The 24759-nt window shown below is 41.6% G+C and overlaps 1 protein-coding gene across 2 annotated transcripts; it reads right to left on the bottom strand.

Annotated features, from left to right (window-relative positions):
* Positions 1-23980, bottom strand: LOC140242601 (ETS domain-containing protein Elk-3-like). Of its 2 annotated transcripts, none has more exons than XM_072322364.1 (4): positions 23859-23980; positions 13541-13797; positions 6012-6086; positions 1-2140 (listed from the first exon to the last, which is right to left on the bottom strand). In XM_072322364.1, exons 2-4 carry the CDS (start codon positions 13641-13643, stop codon positions 966-968), a joined length of 1353 nt encoding a protein of 450 aa, XP_072178465.1. In that variant the 5' UTR covers positions 13644-13797; positions 23859-23980; the 3' UTR covers positions 1-965. The 2 variants fall into 2 exon arrangements, with proteins under 2 accessions (XP_072178465.1, XP_072178457.1); XM_072322356.1 differs by lacking the exon at positions 23859-23980 and adding an exon at positions 14043-14166.
* Between the last annotated feature and the right edge of the window lie 779 nt (positions 23981-24759).

The raw sequence follows: 24759 nt of genomic DNA on the forward strand, positions 1-24759 counted from the left end.
ATATGGAGTTAGTGTTCACCTCTTTATAAAAGAAAAATGGTAGAAATGTCCTTTGCAGTTTTGGTATTCTTCCTTTGCTTTCTTTGTGAGAGAGAAAGTCGATTATCAGCTACAAATACTATATCAGCTCATAGTATCAAGTCTCCAAACTTTTCGTCTGGAGCACATATATAGCAATTCACTGTGCACATTGCAAGAAAGTCAATTAAATATTTGTGAAGTAATATTTACATAAAAGTTGGAACTTATATAAAACAGATTCAAAACAAAATAAATAAGACACTCTGTACAGCACAAATCAATAAATTAAAACGAGACATACAATCGAATTATAAACACAAATCTTAAAACATAGATTTATTTGGTCCACTTCTTTAAGCCGCAAAGAATTGTTTTCTACAACTGCACAAGACCTAAGTTTCTATATCTACTTCCAAGTTTTAAAGCAAGAAAAATAAATCTCTCTTTATAAAAATAGAAACGCAGATAACTATTCGGTTTCCGATTCTCCATAGATTAAGAAATAAGGCACAGCCTTACCTTAGGTCTAGTCCGACTTTGCTACTTGGAAAAGAGGACTCGGAATTTACTTCTATATTCGAAGTAGGCTTGGAATGAGAAGGCAAGTATGTAACATGTGCTAGAGCATTCGACCCGTCATGTATAATGTGACTGATTCTGCCATGAATTCAGGTCTGTGTAATGCTGATTTTACTGCTTTGGTGCATGGTGAGCTATATTTTGATTTACAGCCTTTCTCTGTCAGTAACACGATGGTTACGATCCTGGAGACTTTCTTAACTACATGTGAGCTAACAAATTTCTAGAAGTGCGAAATAACTGAACTGCGCATGAGGCTAATCGTCACATTCTGGATTCACTTTGGCTTCTAATCCATGACGGGCCAACACCATATGTCCTCAGTAATGTACAGTCACTTGTGGTGTTTGTCTTATCACATCCACTCATGAAACAAAGATGGGTTTCGTCGATGCTGGCGAAAGGAGAACGGTAGGTGTGACCGGAACTCCGTTGACGGTCATCGGGGAGTTGAGTCCATTGACCAGGGTGGGAAACTGAAAGGATGAGTTGCTGCTGTTGAGTGACGGGCTGAGCGTGAGCGGGCTCAGGGTGCTCCAGAAGTGCACAGGAACAAGAGGTGTGCCATTCTGACCAAGCAATGGGCTGGCCACCATGATGGGTGTACCAGGGAGAGCTGGTGTACACGGACCGTAAGCACTGGCGCTGGCAAGAGCCCCGGACGTTGAGGCGTGAAGGTATGACGGACTGCTACCAGGTCGGCCCGTTGATGACATGACTGAGAGAACACCCGCTTCCGTACTCTTGATCGTTGCTGGCACCGTGAGCTGTAATGGACGCGGCTTGTTGGAACTGTTCGCGCTGGTCGTTGGTGATTTGGTTCTGTGACGGCCACTTCCCGCATCACATGTGGCTGTTGTCAAGGTACTTGAGGAGATAGGCCTGCCGCCGGTACTCACCAACCTCGTCTCGCCATTCAGTCTAGCCTCGGTGATATAGACCTCTCGGAGAGCGACCGCGACTGTGGGTCTTGATATCATCTCTTCTGCTTCCTGATGGTGTGTGGAAGTGACCCACTGGTATCGTTCTTTCTCTGGATGCTTCGGCATCAGTCTGTTTTCTGTCGATGATGGGCGAGGGGATTTCGCTACAGGACTGGGCGTGTGGAGGTACCGCTGTGGACTCTTGGCCGGAGTGCCCTTCTCTTTGTCTTTCTCGTCCACACTACTGATGCTGACGCTTGGGTAACTGTGAGGGCGTTGCGTAGTAGCAGGCACATCCATGCTTTCCATTTTCACCCGGAAGGGAATTTTGTTCTCTGTCTTGACGATTTCCGGAAAGGAGACAAACTTGTAGACAAATTTCTGGCCCATGACCTTCTTGATGATGTTTTTATCGTAGTAGTAGCGCAGAGCGCGGCTCAACTTGTCGTAGTTCATGTTGGTCTTGTTCTTTCTCAGCCCCCACAACCTGGCGACCTCTTCGGCGTTGAGGAGCTTGAACTCGCCTTCGTTGCCGGTCCAGATGATGAGATGCTGGCGTGACTTGTCCATGAGCAACTCGAGCAGGAACTGCCACAATGTGATATTTGTTTCCAGTCCTGCAGAGGAAATACCAGAAAAATGTACAAACATGAGTTCGTTTCGTGTTGTGTGCATGCTTGTGCCTATGTTTTCACACAAAGGTGGACATATATCAACTAAGACTTCGACGACGACGAGCAAGTCGAGTGCCAAGATACTTTTCGTCATGATGTGGAAAATAAAGTGTGGCACAGGCGATGTCAATGTCTGATATCGCACTCTATGCTGTTTTCTTTGGTTTCTGAGAACACTATTATACTCCAATATCTCTAACATACACGGAGAGACACATTCATTGGCAGACAGAAGCACTGCGGCCACACGTTTCACAGAGACAACTAAAACAATCACACATGAGGGCGACATTCTTACACCACTAGTTGCTTGTTACGTCACCCCCCCCCCCCCCCAAGAAAAAGCGAGTAAAATTCACCTGTTGCAATAGTTATTGAGTCTATTTCCACAGAGTTACCCTTTTGAATGTCAGGTTCAGGCCATTCAGTGCCAAGGAGCAGACGCAAAAATTAGTGTGAACATGAGGCCCTTAATCAGTGATGTGGAATAGTTTTAACCATGTGGAATGAGAGAGGTTGCTAAAGCACACTTCCGCTATGCTTTTCTCTATGCCATATAGTTGAACGTCCGTAAAAAGCTTTCAGTGGATGCTAACCTTTCAACCACAGACTGACGTAATTGTGACTATAGGCGTAGCTATGACTCTTTTGGCAGAAATTCTAAAGAAAAGGATGTCTTCATGAAAAATGATATAAATTAAAGCGAAATAATACGCTGATATCTGGTAAAATGTTCCCCACAATTTGTGTCCATTAAACATTTTGGTCATTGTCAGTGGAGAAAGGCTGTTCTGTGTAAGCAATGAGATCATGGCCAATCGTGCTTTCCTCCTTACAGCAAAGTGAATCTTAGACGTCGATTCCAGTCTCCTGGGCTAAATAATCATGGATGCTTTGATATCTAGGTCTTAGGCATTGATAAAAACAACGACCTGATGACGCAAATAGCAACGTGCGTAGATCCCTCCACGGCGCTTCCTCCCACGCCAAGTCGAATGAATAGCGTTTAGCATTCCGAGGTGAACCTTAGCAACACTTTTTAGGACGAGAAATCGGAGAGCATTTTGCAGGTTTTCTTTCATCTATAAGCCAGCCTCGAAAACAAATGAACCTCCTGTCTCGGAAGGCGAAAAACACACTAAATTCTACACTGTACATGCGTCTTCAGAAGTCCTCACGTAGATTTAAATGCGGGGAAAATAGCTGTTGCCTTTGTCTTCCTCATGCGCAAGCGAGGATTGAAAGATAATATTACCGAAAGCAAATGTATCGTTTACCATGAATAATGCAACACTAAAAATATTGTGCAAAGCCATCGTCAGTTAATGCGCACAATATTTGCTACTCCAAAACAGAAATCGTCGGCAATTCACCTCGTACAGTTCATGGTAGTGTTATAACTCTAATCAAGATTTTTTTTTATCTTATTCTGAAAGGGAGTCGACAAAACAATATTCGATGGGGCGTATCAAGGCTATTTTGTTCAAAGAAATATCATCATAATTCGTCTATATAAACAAAATACCCGCGCGGAAAAGAAATAATATGGCACTCCAGCTACATGTATGTTCATCTCTGCGCGTAGAAGCATGAATTCTACCGGCTTTCGTGGCAGAGCAACCGGGACGGGTGGAAAAGAGTATGGCGATAGACCTGTACCCTATGCAGCTTTATAGTTTGTGCTGAATTAACACTTTTAGAGTACTATGGGAATGTGAAATCATGGATATCTACTCTGTCAGACAATTGCATTGATCACTACAAGTCGATTCAGTCAGGCTGCAGTCACTATCATTTTCCTGTTTTCGGTCTCGTGGCTCACAATTTCTGTGTGCCGTCACCTTTGATTTCGGGCATGCAGGGCAAAAACACAGGCGGAAGGGACCCTGATTACGGAGTCATTGTCATGGCTCAATTTGGCAAAAGAATCACGGAAACAGTCAAGGTGAAAGCCATTGGCACTCAAAGAGAGTGGTTTCGAGAGCATCGTCTATCAACGTGTGCGGCGAAACTATGCAGATCTACGTCTAAATTGACGAATTCAGGGATAAAATTAAGAAATTCATAGAACACACACTGGAACAGCTACGCATTAATTTCTTTACCACTTGTTTGGTCACGGAATATAGGAGAATTACTAATAAACGATCAACGCATAACACAACATATCTGCGGGTGATTCAATTAACTGTCAAAATGACAAAGACATATGTGTACTACAAACAAAACCCAGTGTGTATCATTTAATTTCCTGTCCGGTTGTCTAGTCATTGGGTAAGGAGGGGGGGGGGTCGGTACTAAGTTCCAAGCAATCAAACAACCCTCTCTGCTGTTGCTCCTTTTGTCTTTGAGATGACGCTCTGTGATACACAGTTCACGAAGGCATTGGCAAACTAAAGATACTATCTAACATCTGTCTTTGTCATGACATTGTCGGAGACAATACGTTACTCAAAATCAGAATATAGAGCGCTGTCACCTCTAAATTACTAATAGATGAGTCTTCACTTTCACAACTCTCATACAAACAGTCAACAAAGACAGAGAAGGCACACACGCCGTGTATGTTGCTCGCCTCACTGCTGCTGCATCATCACTAACAGTCGCTGATAATATAAGCAGTATAGATCATCATGTCGGTTTACGCAAACAGGATTGTTTGTGCTATCAACCGTCTTGGTGTGGAATCTGTCTACATTTTCTTAAAGTTTACTGCTGGCAGGAAATACATATATATATATTTGAAATTCGACAAACACCCCGGATGTTGCTGAGACCCAACCCTTCCAATAATTAAGTTCATTTCTTTCCTCCTATCAATGCCACTACCAACCATGTGAAATATTTGCAGCAGCACCACCTACATAGAGGCAGCAAGACCTACATTCTCTGTGAGCCAGGGCTGTTTCGTTCTTATAACATCACCAGAAATACAAAGAAAGGGAGGGAAAGAAAATACTGGACAGGTGAATAGGCATTTTGTCGTCGATAAAATACACGGTAATGTAAGTGGGCGTACTATCGATCTGGCCGTAGTTTTTCTCCCTTATTTGTTATATATATCTTGCTATCGGTATTTTCCCCAGGTACTTCTTGCTTACGGGGAAAAAAAAATTAAACTCGAGCTAACCTCGACAGGAGCTACAATGAGGTTTTTTTCCTTCTTCTTCTTCTTTTTCTTTTTAGTCTCGAGACCGTATCGTTCACTGCAATCGTGTACGTCAGCGATATAAATCCACGTCTTTCCCCCACGTCAGGTCTTAATATAATAGGAAAGACTTGGCAAAAACAAACCTCAATTCAAGACAAAACAAAGGGCGCTAAACGTAGAATTCTGATCTGCTATCATTTTTTTGTTTTGTTTTGTTAGCTTGCCAACTCTTGTGCTCTTAAAACAAAGTACAATGTATATCCTCCGGCTCGTGAAAAAAAAAGGGTCCTGCAGAGTTAAGATAGTTTTTAGCACAACTGATTTACTTACCCATGGTTCAGAAATAACCATCCCTCCTCCCCTCCCCCCCCCCCCACACACACACATACATTTTGGTTCTTAAAAAAAACATAAAAAAATATTAATCTAAAAAAAGTAAAAAAAAGAAAAAAAGATAACCATATACATTTCCACTACCTTACGCTCATTTAGTCTTTCTGGTATTCCTCTTCCCTCTTTCTCTCTCTCTCTCTCTTTCTCTCTTATACACAAAGACACATATCTTATGCATTATCATACACATGTAACATCCATGCAGTTATCATTTTGATGACTGATATTGACAACTAATAGCAAAGAACGTGCCACGTATGGTTGTCTTACCTTTGGGTTTCATGTGTTGTATGTGAATGCTTGGATTGGCGTCCTGATGTGTAGTCTCCATTTTACCAGCTGTTTCTGTAAAACATTTATCGAAAAGAGAGGACACCAATGATTATTTCATACGATAATCACGCTCATACAAGTCTTTGGCTTATGACAAGAAACTACACGAGCGAAATAGGCAACAACAAACATGTAGAGCAGGAAAATTACCAAAATACCAAGCAATTGCGTAACACGCAAAATGAAAATCATTGCTATTGAGACATCGTGATGTGTATTGGTAAGAAGATACAAATATGACACCACATAAATTATGAGGTTAAGAAATGTCAGCATGTGTACAACGTTGATGATTTTTTTTTCTTTTATTAGTTTTTAAAAAAAAAGTGTTGGTGATCACGACATCCGCTTGATACCCAGCTAGAAACGGAGCTATACCTAATATTCCCATACTTGGCAATCGAACGAAAAATTGAATATCACAGAGTATCAATGTTCTTGGCTTCCCTTAAGACGTTATAAGACTCCTCGTTTGAATAGTTACAGAAGAGTGGTAATCAAAGTTGTACAGACATAGAACGGTCTGCAGAGTGTTATGACCATGAGGCAAAAATTTGTAAGAAAGAGAGTTCAACAGAGGCGCGAAAACAAGACATGAATTCAAGGGGAGAGAACAGAAATGGAAAGAATGCATACTGTGAGATGGAATGTATCGAGGATTAACTCAAAACATCGTCTGTATACAAAAGAAATGTTAAGCCCGCGTGATTGCGCTGCATTACCTTTCTGTGTTCCCTATTGGCTATATCTATGTCTATACGAAATTAGAAATGAAAGTTAGACTCGAAGAGACATAGGGATGGGAGAGCTCTGTCGCTTTCAAAGTAGTTGCAGCAACACTAGTAGCAGAGACAGCAAATATCGGTATTGTGATGCTGAATACTCAGCATGTATTTCTTCACTCGAAGATGAAGCAGAAGAAAAGACAAAGACCCCAACGTTTCCCTGTCAAACGACCACTGTACAGCGCGCGGTTTGGTGGAGAAGAAAGAATAGTACGAATGCGGGGGCGAAATTTTGAAGGGGAGGCTCCTCATCCAACGTTGTATCTATAATTCCCTGGCCTGGGAACGGTAGATCAGTAATATTGGGTGTTGTTGGGCAAATTCACACAAGAGATAAGATTATACAGGTATATATAAAGAAGTGAAGACGTATATGATAGATTGGAAAGAGGAGGGGGCAAGAGGAAGAAGAAGATGATGATGATGATCAAGGAGAAGAAGAAGAAAAGAAAAAGACGAAGAAGACAAGAGAGAGAAGGGGGACAGGAGATGATTCTCTTTTTTCTTGTCATGACAATCAGAGTGTGTCCATGATAATCATATTAAGTCTAGTCTTACAGACAATATATGCGAATTCACATAAAAAATATAATAGTATTACGTGCCGTTCTGATCATCTCTCGGGCAGACCATATATAAGATGATGACAGACATAATAATTGCTTCCCTCACCGAGTACGATGTGTTTCACATCAACTGCCATTTCACAAGACTGGTACTTTTACCTACAGCCGCACTATCTTCCAGCCCCGGTCTTGGGGAATGGAAGAAAATCTTGAGATCAAAACCAGCATCAAACTCAACATAACATTGCATTTCTAGTGCAGGCACAACAGGGTCATGTCTGCGCGTTTACTGGCAAACTCGAATCTTATGACGTCAATGTAAATACGGGATTCTATATCAAGGCGTTGGTATTTTTAACATCGCCTAGTCATGTATCCCCCGCTGCTCCGAAGCTTAATTTATTTCTCCAAGACCGGCTGCGTCCCTCTGGGGATCTCAACGCACGTGGCTACTGCTCACCTTTAGTAATTGGTAAGAGCTATAGGAAAATGATCGCTCTCCCTCCCTCTCCCTGTCTCTCTCTTCTCTCTCTCTCATTCTTTGCCTGACTTATTGCGGTTATTAAAAGGACGTGGTTCCGCTACTCCCTCGCTAGAGACGCAAACACCTGTATTTCACAGTAGTCTAAAATTAGCAGCAAAGGAATTGTGTGGTGACTTGTCACAGACTGATTAAGGAACGACAGACTCGGTGACAAAACGCCCAAGCCCTTCCTATCTTGTTAAAATGATCATTTTGCCGCGTTTCTACACACATCGGAGACTCGTGCCTCTCTTTTTATAAAGAGGAGGAGCTCCGCGAGTAGCCGAACACATGGAAATAAACGACTTGGGAAAAGACTAGCAATCTTCAGACGTAGCGACAGGAACTTCCGACCAATGAAAACGCGCGCACGTCGCAGACAACTTTCAGAAAAAAAAACAGCTTGCGCGACTAAAACGATGTAGCCGGCTCTCTTCACTTGCTTTGCTAAAAAGAGCTGCATTCCATAAGGTTCAAAATAAATGAAACTGAGAGAGAGAAAGAGGGAGGGAGAGAAGAGATGAAGGTGGAAAATAATTGAAAGAACATTATCCTTCATATGAGCAGCAATTCTCAAAGACGTTGGACCAAAATACACATTTATCTTTTTTTTTTTTTACTTTTGTAATGAGAGAAAATCACTTCTTTCTCTGATTTAAGGCGTGGCTGCGGCGGAACCAGAATTAAAAATCAAATCCCAGTTTTCCTGTTGTCGATGCCTGTAACTCTACACCTTAACTTCTCTCCTTCCTTTCAAAGGTCTCTCTCTCTCTGACTCCCGCCCTCTATACTTCTCTCTGTCTCATGTTTTTTTTCTCCCCTGATATCATGCGGTGAAACATTACATTAACTATCTAGTCAAAACAATAACGCACTCACCCCGTTTGCACTTATTACGGTTTAAGCTCGAAGGGAAAGTCTCCTAGTCACGCGTCGGGATATTTTTATCCCTTCCCAGATTAAAAGTGATTATAATTTATTTCAAGCGATTAGGGGAATACTTCCTTTTCATATGTGCTGCGTGTATTACACACGAAAAATCACTCTACTGGAGAGTTCATTTGGTTTATCGTCGTAAGTCGATTTAATCCATTACAAATCTAGCGAAATAACACGATGTGGAAAATTCTTCAGTTGCCCGGAAAAGTTCCCTGAACTCAGATGACCTATAGGTGAATCAATTTCACTAAGTGTATCCGCAAAGTTAAGTACAAAGTCAAATACATTCATATAATTTGGGCTGTCTTTCTTCTTCTATCAGCAAGTTCTAGCAATCAAACAAGTTACGATGATCCACGGATGGAATCAAAATAATGTTCGGATTTTATGACCTATAACATCTGGTTATTCCTCATTTCTAGAAGAATAAACAAGTATTCAATTTATTTACTTCAACTTTTCGTCAGGACTTTGCACAGCGAAGGCATCTGACCACGTTGATTACTAAAAAAATATGGTGTACTGTAAAGGTTTGAAAACATCTCTAATCCTTTCGGTGCATGATAGTCGGCACTCTTTTTATGGCGGATGATGAATGTGGAGGCTAGATATGTTCGCCTTACTCCTTGAAATAGAATTAAAGTGTGACTCTCTATGAAGTCTTGCTTCAAGAAATATACGACCTTGTTATGGGGACTGAAAGGTACATAATTATGATGGCTTTACGATACATGTGGAAGTGCACTAAAATACTACTTGTACATTTCTTATGATATTCTGCAGCACTGCTGTTTGGGGAACATTTAATATCGAACAATGTTGAAAGAAAGATGCTTTGATTTCAATTTCATCCCCCGAACATAATGGCCAGCTGCACTACATGAACACGGAATTCAAAACCATTTAATCAACATCTCAAAACAAAATCGAGATTCATGCCGCATTAAGACTATATCCTTGGAGCCACGTCCGGAATCTATTATATCCTGTTGTTATTATATCTCGAGTTCTCGAGAATATCTGGTTCCTGATTAACGATTAACAGACAGTTTCTGCGCGGGGCATGTGGCGAGTCGGAACTATGATATGCATAACATCGTACTGTGGCAAGAAGGGGATTTCCCGTTATACTGAAGTGCATACACTTTAAATTCACACGGACATTTTTTGTTTTGATTATCTTTATATTGTCGTCAGTCGCTGGTGGAGACAGGAAAGTCAGAATGACCGTGCGTTTGGCTATACATTATCAATATCATTGTATAGAGACATATTTCCTGTTGCAACAGATATTCGTGCCTCCTTTTTTAGGTGATACTGTTATGTTGTTTATCTATCCCCAAGTCGTTGGGCGTCAACACCGATAGACTTTTACAAAGAGCTTCTTTTTTTTTCCCCAGCAGACTAAAGATGAGATATACATATCTTTTTCTTGACATTTGAGTCGTGCATCTTTGCAGGAACTATAACATCCCATTCCCCGTGCAAGAAGGTAAAATTGACATCCGGTTGAGGTTTTCGCATTGGTGCCATGCCAGCGTAAAGCGGAAAGTAGCTCCGATTTCTTTCCCGGATTCTCGCCCCAAAATGAGAGGTGCTGGTCCACAAAAGTTATGTAGCGTTGGCGATTTCATATAGAGAGGCGATGATATCGCATATCTTGAAAGAGAAACATCCGTCATCGAATCAAAAAACAAATATTGAACGTTTAGCAGGGAGCATGAGACTTTCTTCGCAAAATCCTGTCTTGATTTCTGGTCACTGTAATTATGGTGAAGTTATTTCATTTCATTTCATTTCATTTCATTTCATTCATTTATTTATGCACGGCAACATACTTCAGTCCGAAGACTGTTCTTCCGCAGGTCCGTGCGGATAAAATACAACATAGATATACAGAAATGAAAAAACAAAACAAAACAATCAAACAAATGTCCATCCACTTTTTATTGCCAAGTTGTCAATGGACATTACTAACATAACTATTTAAGAGACATTAACAAGGGTTACGGGCTTACTAAAATTGCACATTTTGTTTAATGAGATTTGAATTATGTTGCACAATCGGAATTCACAAGCAGAAGACAGAATTTCTGGAATGAGAGGGTGGGACCTGCACGCGAGACGCAGCGTACAGTTCTCCCCTCGTCACGACTCATTCGCAGATACACCAGGCGATCTGCGGTTATTGGGGTAGACAGGTGATAGGCTGGCGAGATAAGTCATCTGTTTCTCGGTACAGACGTTCCTCTGACGCATTTTGGAGGGTAGGGTCGTTGAACGGAAACTTTATTCTTGGAGTTCAGCGGCCCAAATCTGTGCATTGTTTTAAGGTAAGTGGCACCCTAGGTACTGTATTTTGAAGAACAAAGAGAGGTTGAAAGAAGCAGCCCAACCCGCCGTCCGAGACCCAGTTTGGTTAAAACCGAGTTCCACAGCATGCATGTGATTTGTGATGCACTTAATTTGTTGTTGTTTTCCCCGCTCTTTGGCGGTTTCATCGCACGTTGACTCAGCTTGTGCATAATTTTGTAGCCTTAAATTTGTTTCCGTCTAGGCTGGTTACAGTACATACCTTTCCTTGTCGAATGATATTACGTTACGAAAAAAGAAAGAAAGAAAAAGAAACACTTCCTGGTCCCTCTAACATGCAGTGCGCTATATGCAGCTGTCCCATGTTATTGTAAGTTGTTAAATCTCTGCTCTTTCCTCGTCCACCGTGGTCACGTTGTGAAACTTTACGTTGTCGCTGCCATTCGGCTGCAGAAAAGCCCACTAAATCAATAGGAAAAGCGATCTAAACGCAAAAATGATCACGTGATGCTCTGGATTGACTTCACAGAGAAGGCAGTATAGGTTAAGATTTTTGTGCAGTATACAAAGAAGGTTGAACGATGAGAAAATACGCGGGAAAACTCTTCACTTCCATCTGCCACACCTAATACTACAAAATTAATGATGGTTACAAAAGTTGTCGGTATTCTCCACACCTGTCTAAAAACAAACAAAACAAAACAAAAACAAGTGCATGCTATACAGCACAACGTAGAATATGACCATAGACACAAATAGACGGTATACGTGATACCAAACACCTATCTTGTATAGCATTATCACATTATTCTCACGCAGAATGATCAATAGCCGAACTTCAATCTCCCCGAACCTGATTTACTGTTTACCCAGTTATCGAACGCGGCATTTCCTCCTAGCACTTTAAACTCCTTTCGATTTCAGTAAAGGCGGAAGCTGCGAAGCTCCGGTGAGTATATACCCATTCCCCTTGGCTTTCCCAGCGTTGTTGAATACTGATCGTTGCTTGTAAATCGTTTCCTTGTTGGATAAGAGAAACTAGGAACCGAAAGGTTTCACTCGCTCGCAATTCCTCCTATATACACTAACATATAAGAAAGATAAAAATACTAACATGAGCGCGTGATCAGTGGTGTTGCCGAACAGATAACCCCATTAAAACAATGGTCGCAGAAATATAATGACTAAAATTGATACTTAATGATTTGCACGTATCTCCTGGCTCCAACTTAATGAAACGCGATGAACCTTATTACATTGATAGTAATTATGTCTTCTTATCGTATTTTCTTTACTTGGGGGTCGGAGGGGCACATTACTTCCAACACATCATCTGACATTTACAGACGTATGGTAGTCTTTTGTTTGTTGGAACGTTTTCGGGTTCCAAAGGCGGGTTACAATGCAAATCATAAATGCATCACCTCTTTCTAAACCAAGCACATTATCATTCTGAAGCCTATACCACTGTGGCGGAGGATCGCTTTGATAAAATTCATATTTCCATTTCTTGTAACCATGGTGATGCCTCATCAATCTGTGTATCTTCTTACCTTACACTACATTAATGAACAGGAAAAGGAAACATCAGATTAACAGTTTCATCCATAGACCGAATGCAGTTAAGGCAAGTTCAAGTTAGCGTGATCACGTTGACAAACACACCATTAATCTTTGTTTGGGTCAGATTTGCGCGGATGTTAACGGTATGCACTTGTGTCATGTGGGTAGTGACTGCATGGCACACAATTACGTGGCGCTCCAGCAGTCAGAGCCTAAGTTTAAGAGAATGCCAGGAAAGAAAAGTTTGCATCATGCCGTCTGATCTCAGTGAGATCGACATAAAACCCGCTCATCCTGGTGAAAACGATATCAAAATAATGCAAATATTGATTTGAAAATCGTAATAATTGGCATGGTAGCGATTATGCAATCGAAATCAACCCGTCATAGCGCCCGTGGTATCAAAGAATCATGGATAATCTTAAACTTTCCGAAGCGGTCATTAACACGGAGGTCACATACTGTAGTGGTAAAAGAAAAGTAGTATCTGCAATGTAATATACATTGCAGATACTGCTTTTTCCGTGGGGGGGGGGGGTGCAGAAGGCATTAAGTTCGATTATATGAACAAATCGATGAGCAAGTTTGCACTTACAGGCCACGATACGCAACCTGGCCCCATTTCGATTCGACAGGGCTCTTTGAGGGTATTGTGACCCTAACAGAAGACGACCCTCCAAAGAGTTGATAGCTATCGTGTGAAGAGCTTCGGTAAAGAACCGCGAATCGAAATCGCGTCGTATTGTCAGTGTCTCAAGAAAGTGAATCTCAACGTACCAATGTTATGTGAAGCGACGGCTGCCTCGTAGGATGATCCAACGCCGGGTTCGATCTTCACAACTGGCGGCATAGGAGGCGTAGTTGATGCGGTGTCAGACATGATCGTGTATACAGGTCAGTTCGAAGTCGCCGACGTCTTGTTCGTGCTGTGAGTCGGAAGTCAGTTCTGTTTTGGAACGTCTGAGAACTATTGAGGCCCTTGTCGGTCTGAGTGTGCGTAGAATTAGAGAGCGGCTGGAGAACTAGTGATGATCCTGTGAAAATTGAAGGGGAGAATAAGAAAATGAAGAGCGTTTTAGAGGCATTAAATTTTTGCAGTTCTGTGGCAACGTGAATAAAAAAAACCTGTAGCTGAAATAACGCGAGATAAAACTTGCAAATCGCAGAGGGAGGAACCATAAATATACGCACAATTCTGTGAATGTAAAGTTATACTGTATGCAAGTCCGTGAAAGCGTCAAAAGTTATCGTGATGATTTGTGATCACCCTACAACATACCCGCTCATAAGTTGTCTGACGAAGTTAAAAGAGTGTCGAGTATTATGTGTATATCTCGTTACGTCACAAAGTGACTTCAACGGAGTATGGGTTAAATTAGCCCGCCGTACTTGGCTAATGAGCCGTCAGTGCAGGCTGCCAACTTCACTGCTGGGACCGCTCGATCTAGTTCCTTGAGCAGAAGCCCGAATGCTGCTATTGATGCTATATGACAAACGCACAAGGAAGGCCTACAGCGAATGATAATACCAAGGTATAATAGGAAAATGGAAAGCGGCCAGTCGAGGACGCGAACCCGGAACCACGCGCCTACATGCCATCATGATATTCAAATAGCAATCACGTCATTTGCTTTGCAGGTACCTCACGGATATTGTGATAGCCTCTGCTCCAGGCTTAAAGACTCGATGCTTGGAGCGAAAAATGTTTGTACCACGGGAAGGGACCTGGATCTGCAGGGCTTCCTCACAATAGCAGTCAATCGTTATAGAATAATATGTGGAAGCAATATCTTCCAATCTTTTATTTTATCTCAAATATATCTCTTATACCTCTAGTGCGTCTACCAGCCGGTTTGGTGGCGATAAAGTTCATATTCGGTAATCAATATGGCACGGGTCATGCATTAATCCGTGACACGTTACCATGGCGAGCCGCCAAAATGTAAACTAATAACCCATTTCTGATCGAGATTTGCATTGACCTGCACAGGATAGATATACGGTACTTCGTGCAACCTTTTTGATTCTGAATTGTGTTGGATTCGAGCCTGAAGAGAAAGCAAGATCTAACGATTTGGCGTTATTCCAAATCTGCGCAGAAACCTTTTAATGCAGCGAAATTATCAGGAATTACCGGTGATTCATTGTGAGAGGTCGTCTTGTCGATTCAGTCATGTAATTGAATCTTCTCAGGCTGAAAATTGCACGGAATAAGCACAACGTTTCATCTTACGCGAGTCAATCCTTCTGAACCGATTGGAAAGGAAGCATGCACGTACTCTGATTATTTCAGATGATAATTAAAAAAGACTGCCATGTTAACTGCAACTGAACTTTAGACCCTTCCAACCCGTTTAGAATCGCGGAATGATCGGGGCATGGTCGCACAAAAACGTGATACAACTGCAACTCGAAAGCGCCCGTATCTACTTTTCATCTTAGAGCCAAGTTGCTTTGCACTTTTTGACTTGACGTCAACAATCCGAAAAAGGGTCTTGGACCCCAGTTGCACACACACACACACAAGAGAAATACTTCCAGCGTACACAACTGAAGGTGAAGAATACTTGATGACTCCTCAATGTTGCAGCAGGGAGGTCACCTCCCTGGTTGCGGGCTCCTGACTGTTTCACAGTGGAAGCATATGCTAGATAATTATCTGCGTTTACTGGTTAGCGTTTACTTCAACTGAGCAACTGTTCTATTCCAATCCATCCAGTAATGTCCTAGGGGCGCGTGCTGGACAAAGGCTCACCATACTGGAAGCGAGGATAATGTCACAAAGATAGTAATCGAAAATATAAGCAAAACATCAAATTAAAACCGAAGAAAAAAGAGAAGTGTTCTTTCCGGAGTGCCAAACATTCAGTTCGACGGAACCGTCAGACAACGGTATCAGTAATTCTCATGAGCACTTTTTTTAAAAATCGTATATTTCGAGTGCTATTTCGTGCGCTTTCTCCACGAAGAAAAGTCTTGTTTATTCATACTAACGATAATGGGGAAAATCAAGGACGTGCATATGCTGGTTACACACTGCGTCCATACCATCGGACTGCGCCATCACAATTCTTACCGAAGAGTTACAAGCTGGCTGGCAATTTTTAGGCACCTGGACAGATTTGACCCCTTTACAAACCGACTGAGCTCTGTTGAGTTTGGCGTGAAACCAAATGCACACAATCCCCAAACTTCGGCTGAATTACACTCGGGGTGCGTGCTATGAGCCCTTTGAATTCGTGCCTTGTTAACAAAGGCAGCGTTTGAACTATTGAACTTGAATTCGATCCGCTTTGTACGGCCCCGTCACTCCAGCGGTTTGGGAACGTCAGATGCGCGGCGACTGAAGCAACACGCAAAAAGGTAATAAGGAGCAAACTTTTTTTTTTTTTTTTTTTTTTGCTTCGTGCAGGGTAGCTCGTACGGAAGCCACGACATGTGCCGGTCTTCCGGCTCTCCTCGCTCGGCCTTTCTCCGAGCTCCAGTCACGATCGGTAAGGGCGTGAGCAGGATTAGACGTGAGGGCGGAACGTAATCCCACGGGTGTATCATCACGAATAGACGAGGAGAGTCTACCCATAACCTCAAGGGCCCGACTCATGTACACACGCCGACAAAAACGAGAGAGAGTGGGGGGGGGGGGGGAGGGGAGAAGAAGAAGAAAATGATGAAGAAAGCGTTGCTTGTGATCCACTCTTGTCGATAGCTCTGCCCCATCGTTGTCCAAACAAATACACTAACAAAAAATAAGATCATGACAATGTTATATATTTTGTAACATTCTCTCCTTCGAGTTAGAATCTGACCCCAATCGTTGACCTAATGCAAACACATCTATAAAGAAAAATTGTACTTATCTCTCGATGAAGTTACATTCAAGTTTAGAGTTTGGAGTGAAGACGGTAAGCGTATTTTCCCCAGCTGATTGTCAGGATTAGCTGAGACCAAATATATCAACAAGGATACTATAGTATAAAGCGTTATGGGGATTCTTCCTTTCGAGTAAAAGGGTACAAAAAAAAAATCGTGTCCTAGTTCAGTAACTTGCGGTGAGAGCACGGAAAGCGAACTGTGCGCATGTGCCGGTCTATTTTGGCTAAACGATTTAGAGTCATAATTTCCATCCGCTTGCCATAATCGGGAGCTACAAAACGTGCGACGGAAGGAGGGGCGTACGTGAGAGGCGCGATGGTGCTAAAAGATAAGCACAAATAGATTTCAAATCAATCTTTTCTTGGCATGATCCCGAGTTATATATATGGCTAAAATGCATATGAATAGTCGATGTTGTTAGACGTATACCATGCATACGTATGTACTAATGTACGTACGCGTACACGCTTTGTAATTAATAATTTGACGGCAAAGGAAATAGTTTAGCCATGCAGCACAAAAGAAAGAAAAAGAAGAAGATAGCAACGTCATTACTGTGACATCACGCCCAGAGCCATATTCATCGCTATCTATAGTTGCGATCCAGGGGATGGCCGAGTAAATGGTGGTGGCTCTTTGAAGCGACCATCGCGCACGTTTCTGTCGTGAAAAGGAGACCGCTTGCTATCGGAGTCGCCTTTTTTTTTTCTCGTCAAAGGATTTGATCGAGTTAGCTGCATTTCATTGGAGGTTTACAATAGCCCCACAGTTGGATAGTAAGCCCCATAGTAAGGCGAGATGCGAAGATCTTTTGCCTCCACTCGCGCGACGAGAGGGAAAAACCCGATGAAATCTTTGCCATCCGACTTGGAGCAATTGTCTCTATTCGTATTTCAGAATTCATGCTCAGCAAATAGGCGATAAGTGGGTAATACAAATGACAGTGCGACAAGATGCGCCATCTGTTTAACACGTGCGTCATTTGGAGTCGCCGCAAAGAGCGTGAGAGAGCAGAGTGCGCGTAAAATGGGTCTAATCAATTTGGCGGGACTGAATGGGAGATCAGCGGGGATTCAAATCCTCGAAGTTCATCTGCTCGCATGCTACGACTGCTTCCACATAGACATCACATGACCAGTACGAGATGGTACAGAATAACAAACTGCCAAATAAATAAAGGGCGTTTACGGAAATCGAGGTTTGTAAACATCGCATGATGGCAATATTGTCGTAGATAAAGTCGAGAACTGTCTCGTTTCGGAATATGAAATCAATCAAAATGCAATCATTAGCCAATGTAATGTGTGCGGTCGAAGTAATTTTCTCACTTTCAAATTCAATAATTTTGTATTTTTATTCATAGATTTATAGTGAACTAGTTTGCATTGTTCTTTCAGTACTTCAGCTCTTTAAACACTAGATCACTGCTTGGGATGTGGGAAGCAGAGTTGCTTGTCTCAATCATATTTCCTTTGTGTCAGGTTTATCGTCTTGATGCGCCAGTGACGTAACATTACGTTCGGGTTAACAAGAAACGCGCGAACGCCACATACTTTCAAAAGGCGCATATTACCTACGGATAACAATAATTGGGAGAAGACCTCCACTTCCTCTAGAAGAGTGGGATCCGGGAGGCGGAGGCTCTCCCGATCCCTCGATCCCTGGTGGAATGTATTAAGTTGCTCTTCTCAGTCGTGAGCGCACTTTTGCTTCTTCTCGCAACTTATGGAACAAGGCTATAGAATGGAATGTGCCGTGGTCTCGGGTACCCGTGACCTCTACGAGGAGGTTAGGTCAGAGAAATCAACCCCCTTCTCCTCATCTGTCTGGTCTTCCACGGAATCAGGTATCGAGACCTTTTTTTTTTTTTTTTTTTTTTGCTGTTGTTGTTGATCTCAGACAGTAAAATATGATAGCAAAGTTTGACATTTATGCGTGCGTCTCCCGGAATTTTCTCTCGAAAGTACGAGAGCAATCGACGCCTGAACATTACCAAAGTAATATCAAGATTATTTGGCGTCATTGTGGTTGAGGTCAGTGAAAATTTAAAAGGAGCACTATAATGATACTCATTCACCCGTAGGGGGCCGCTGTAAACACTTGTTTATATTGTTTTGTTTTCCTTTAAAGTGATTGAGAATAATGCGTCAAATTACTTTCAATTCAATTCAAAGTTTATTTCATTTTCGACAAAACATGTTTATGTTTCACTTCCTTTGATAACAGAGAATACGGTAAATAGAACACAGTAAAATGAAAAGACTGTACAACAATTGAGGACCTATAGTAAATCATACATTGTACTTGATATATCTTGTATACGGAAGTAATCAGGTGTCACAACAGTTTTTTAATGGGTAGGGAAACCCGATCCGCTAACGTCATATGATCTTTAGTTTAAGCTAATAACTTCGATATATCATTATCAACATCAATATTTTGAACGCATCACCCTACGGCTTGCAGAAGGCAATCCCGGTATATAATATGGTCGTTCTCCCTCCCGAAAAGTGCCGGATGGGCCAAAAGCCTGCAAGATGATTCGATAACTTTGAAATTCAACTCTCATTTTGCGAATGAAAGTGAGATGAGACCAACGGTCAACACTATTACATCATCATTATTGTAAGACAATAGAAGTATCAAATCTTCCACGTTTGCCAAAAGACAAAGGGGTTTTACGAGCAGAACTTCGAATATTCACACATGACACACACACAAACACACACATACACACACACTCATCACGTGGGGACAACCTGCGTGTGGTTTTTGGAAATCATCCAGAACAATTTACTAACTTGGACGTTTATTTTACGAAAGCCTTCAGGATGGCATGATTTAACATGAGTAATGTAACGGTATTAAAGTTTCGGCGAAGATCGGTCAGATTGAATGTTAAGCGGAAATATCATTTTGAAAAACAAAGGACGACCGCTTAAAAGCATGATGTCGCCCAACATAGCAGTTTTCACATGTACAGAACATAAGATTATGTTCTTATTAATTCTACTTGTGGCTATACAGTTGGTTTCTCAAACAAACGAACTACAACAAAGTCGAGTATTCGTGTTTTTTGTGTTTTATTTAGCTACTTAGAACAGAGATTTGAAATTCATCTACTCGATTTTTATCGTTACTTTTGTCAGTCTATAGGCTATACTGTTATTTAGTTTTTGAAAAACACTGACGTTTAGTGTCTTACAAGGTGGTCTGCCTTCGCACATCCGAGCTTTGTATTGACCTATATTCTTCCAGGGAAGCAGATAGGACAAGTGTCTGGTTCTTTTGTAGACCTAATTCTTTTTTCTTAGACGTCCTCATGTCACCGTCTCTAATTCAATCCTTTATCCACCCCCTGAAAGAGCCCCTCTCTCTTGCTTCTCTCTCTCTTGGCGTTCACTCACCGTTGCGTCGCCGATGTACATACCCTTAAAGCCGTAAGTGCAATAATCCTTAATTAATCATTTGGCCGTCTTGAAGTTTCATGCAGCTGCCGGTGATTGGGAAAAGGGTCTAGGGTGTCTTCAAATGGACAAAAAGCAAGGAGTATAATGACGTTCGCTCCAGCTTCCCTCCTCTTAAGTCGAGCAAAAGACTGTCGGAAGACATTGACTCGTCCAGGTATACTGGATCCAATAGAGCTAATGACATGTCGTAACGATTTGGCGATAGGACGACACTTTTCGTCAGTAAACAACTTAAAGTATTCATTACGTAATTCAATTACAGGTTTACAAGAACTGTCGTCATGAAAGAGAGCAAACGCGCGAAGCATGCATTGTTCCCTGATTACGCGTGTTCATAATGACTAGAGGTCATGAGAGCTCCGGGATACCCGGAAATTGGGAGTAGGGAAACGTACAATCCGGGACATTGATAAAGTATACATACGATACCGTTGTTCAGCGGTCCTGGTCGGTTCGGTAATCCCACAAGCACAGAATAGAACTGGCTAGGATAATGCCGATAAATAGGGTAACAGGAATTTACACCATCCTTTGTTCGATGGGGGAAAAGATACATCTGCCTTCCCTGTCAACGGAAAAGGGCAGCCACAGTGAAGCTTCCGGCAGTCTGCTTGCTAACCATTCCACAGAATATTGAATTGCTCGTCGCAAATGCAATACTAGTAGGAGCCTACCATGCGTTTGGGAACTCAGCATGGCTGTAGTCTACAGCGGCATTTAATATCAGCAGTAACTGTCATTAATTCTTTAATATAATTGTGTAGCAACAGTTTCATCTGTCACGATGGCTGTAGGAAACTAGAAGTATGGCACTTAAACATACATAGTGGTATATGTGTGACCAACAGCGGTAGACAAATTAACAGTGGCAGTTAACTAATGATTGTGTAAATTGAATAAGATGTAATTGCTGTTGTAGTTGCGGTGGAAGTCGTAAAACTATAAAACAGAAATAGCAGTCACAAAATGTAGTAAAGAAAAAAAAACACTGACGGTGTCGATCTTGTCCGACTTCACACTTTCTATTCCTTCATCGTATGTTACTGCTTACATTATGTGCCTGGACAACCATGTTGTATTTTTGTTTGTGTTTATTATATCATATTGTCTGTGTGTTCTTTCTTTGCCTGTCCCTTGCACATGATCAGCATAAAACAGGTTGGATTGGGATTTTTTTCTGATAGCAAAGGCTGCGATGTCGCATAATGATACCAGCACATGTACATCAGCATACCATATGTTTTCTTCTCAACATAGACACTAATATTTCCATTTCTCTTGAATTATGAGGCAATAACAATGTATGCACAAGCAGGAGTCGAACATATGGCAATGACTGATCATTTCATCAGAAAAAAAATAACGACGATTTATTTTTTTCATATATTATCATAATGTTTATATTTCGGATGAACACAATATTCCATCGGATTGGGTATGTTGTGCGAATTTGCTCTATATGACAAGGGCAAAAATGACATTTGTAAATAATGTAGATTGTCTACACTAAATCTATATATCATCTACCCTGTAGAAGCAGAGAACTTTTTTGAAACACGATACAAATAGTCGTGATAAACAAGTTAAATGTTGGTGTCGATTTCGCACACCTTTTGAGTACAAAACACTCGCTGAGTGACTGCTGCACTGAATCTACAAATTCAGCGTATCCAAGCCATTGGATCTGAAGTCGTGATAGGGCGAAAACGAAAGATCTCTTTGCCGCCTGGCGCGAAACCAAGCCACTGGGAGCATATCAAACAGTGCACCGTATACAAAGAAAATATGTCAATACAAACGACACATTCCACAAGTTTTTGTGCCCATTGTCTGATGGCGTACATGACTCAGCGTCCCGGAATCGCTCGAGTCGTTCGGTTGCTCGTTTGGTACACCCGCGATAACCTTAAAAGATGCTCTTGTGCCCTCCCCCGCCTCTCTCCCTCTCCCTCTCTTTCACACACACTCACACGCAAAATACACAAACACATGAACACACAGCACACGTTATTGTAAAGACAGTTTTTTGCTGCTGTGTGTCACAAGTTCTCACCATGATAAAAATGATCTTTTTACAGCTCCTCCCAGAATCATCACCTTCAAATGCCGCTATAGTGTAAAAACAAATAGGACGCCATTGGTGGTGGTATCGAAGTACACAAGATGTCGCAATGTTCGAACATCAGGTCTCCCTTACACCACTGTGGTTGAGCAATGTTCATCACGAAGGAGGTATCTGAACGATACCCCTTGGCTTAGAAGAAAAACAGTGTGACCTTGCATGATTGTGTAGACACCTCTGGGGATATTTTCGACAATACCTGCTAAAGGATTCCTCCATTGAAGATAATATAGTGCAAAGTTGTTTCTTCTTGTAACGGCTTTGTGACACGCAAAATACCCATTAATAGTACATTCTCTGATCTGTTTTTCTTGCTATGTATGGCAAATTTCGTAGAGATCCACCCTCCTGTTAAAGTTTGTTATTTTGTACAAAGAGTGAGTGACTCAAATCGCTTTGACATACAATTCCAGGTAAAACGTCTGAGGCTTCGAGAGACGCAAGCAACTATCCCGGAACACTTTCCTTGCACGCCGACCACTGGTTGCCGCAATCATCAGCACTCCCGCCCACTGTTGTAGCAGACGACAGGCGCATGCGAGTAAAAACTAAAACCACATCGCAGAAGCCAAAATCAAATCAGAATTCCCACAGTGTGCACTCATGCGAGGAATTCAGTTATGTATTCGGGGCAGGAATTTTATAGGCAGCATTCAAATATGAACAGCGTGCGAGTTTGTAGTGGAATCAGAAGCACCTCTGCTCTGTTATTAAAGAAAAATCATCGTAAAATCGAAACGAAAACGATCATGTGATTGTCAACTAGCTCTGAAACAGGAAGTTGGCACAGAAAGCAACTACATATCCATGTACAGTACCCGATATCTCTCTCTCTCCCTCTCTCCCTCTCTGAGAATGACATTAGGATATACAATGTAATATATATATATATATATATATATATATATATATATATATATGTGGTCTACACATATATGTACATATACGACGCTTAACTTATCATTGAGTTCGCCTACTTAACAATGACAGTCAATAATTTTCGACTGATCCATCGAGATCGTACACTATCAGTCAAGATCAGTGTAAAACCTAAACATACCACGATAGCATACATTATTGTCAAATAGCCTTAGCATCTTGACATTAAAAAAAAAAACATAAAAAATAACAATAAAAATCTGGAAACTACAATTTGTACATAAAGCATTTTATACGCCATCAATGATTAATGGGATTGGGCCAGGTAGGAGTAACTCCTTGGATTGGAAGACTTGCGGTATCACGTACTAAAATCATCCATACATGAATGATGTACACATGAAGTTCGTGAAATCACGTAACACCCACGCTTATCAAATTGAGTGTGCACGAAAATATCTACAAAATGAGAGCATTAGTTGTTTCGTATCTTATTAGGAAGTCGCTGCGGGAATATCAACAAACAGTTTGAAGACTAAGATGCATGTGAGATAAGATTGTGCCGTAAAGCAGGAAGTGCATATATGCATCGCTACCTTTGACGGACGATAAAACTGGTAGGCCTGGTGGTGGTAGAAGTTTTAACCACCGCTCGGAGTGGGTGCAATCCTTTGCGAATTTGGCCCTCGAATTTCAACCAAAACGAGCATGTTGTAAACAAAACACCGGAACAAGAGTCCGAGCCACTTACCTCGATGTTATCCACGAAAAAAAGGTGTAAAGATCTCCAAAAAACGATTCCGGTCTACGTTTTTGTATTCGAGGTAGCGTTGCAGTAATGTCATAGTATCCACGTCCTAATAGCGAGCCGGCCTATGACTAAAGTGAGTGAATGAGTAAGTTCGCAACAACGCAATTTACAAGCTAGTCAATACATTTTAGCGAATCGTAAGTCAGTCTCTATCGCCCGTGTGTGTCGCACAATTATCCGCAAAGCCGTATGGTTCCTGATGCGTACATGCTGTGTGAGCTTGTGTGTGTTTGTGGCGTTCATACACGGAGAGGGCCCGACGTACACAAAACGCACGCCACTTAGTAATAGTCTTTTTAGTTAAGACCATGTTGCGCATGAGGACATTGTGTGCTTGATTTTTTCGTCCCCTTATTGGTCTAATGGTATGACTATTATCTTTCATACAATATATGGTACATTTTTTTGATGTAAAAGAACTTTAATTCCGTACACAAACTCAATGTTGATCAAAACTAAATGTTTTAAATTAAGGGGACTATGAAAAAAAGACTAGCAACTCCCTTTACCAGAAACCGGAAGTACGTTCGGGGAAACACCCTATAAATAGAATGGCGCTCGTGCGTAGGTGATGACGTCAGCGTGGCGTGAATATCATTATTTCGTGCTGAAAATGGAGTCGCCTCGGCAGCTATCTCCGTTATCTCTCACAGTGTGGAATACTGATCTTTTACATTTCCTTTCACGGGCTGGTTTGCTGATAATTAAGTAGATAGAAATACGCCTAAACGTCAGGCTTATACGAGGTCCACGAGACTAAAGCAATACATAATATCAACTACTGTAACAACAGTAGAGCACGTTCACGCGTACGTCCAGCGGAAAAACTGCTTTAGATGTG

This window comes from Diadema setosum, chromosome 2, assembly GCF_964275005.1.
Source record: "Diadema setosum chromosome 2, eeDiaSeto1, whole genome shotgun sequence".
Lineage (NCBI taxonomy): Eukaryota > Metazoa > Echinodermata > Echinoidea > Diadematoida > Diadematidae > Diadema > Diadema setosum.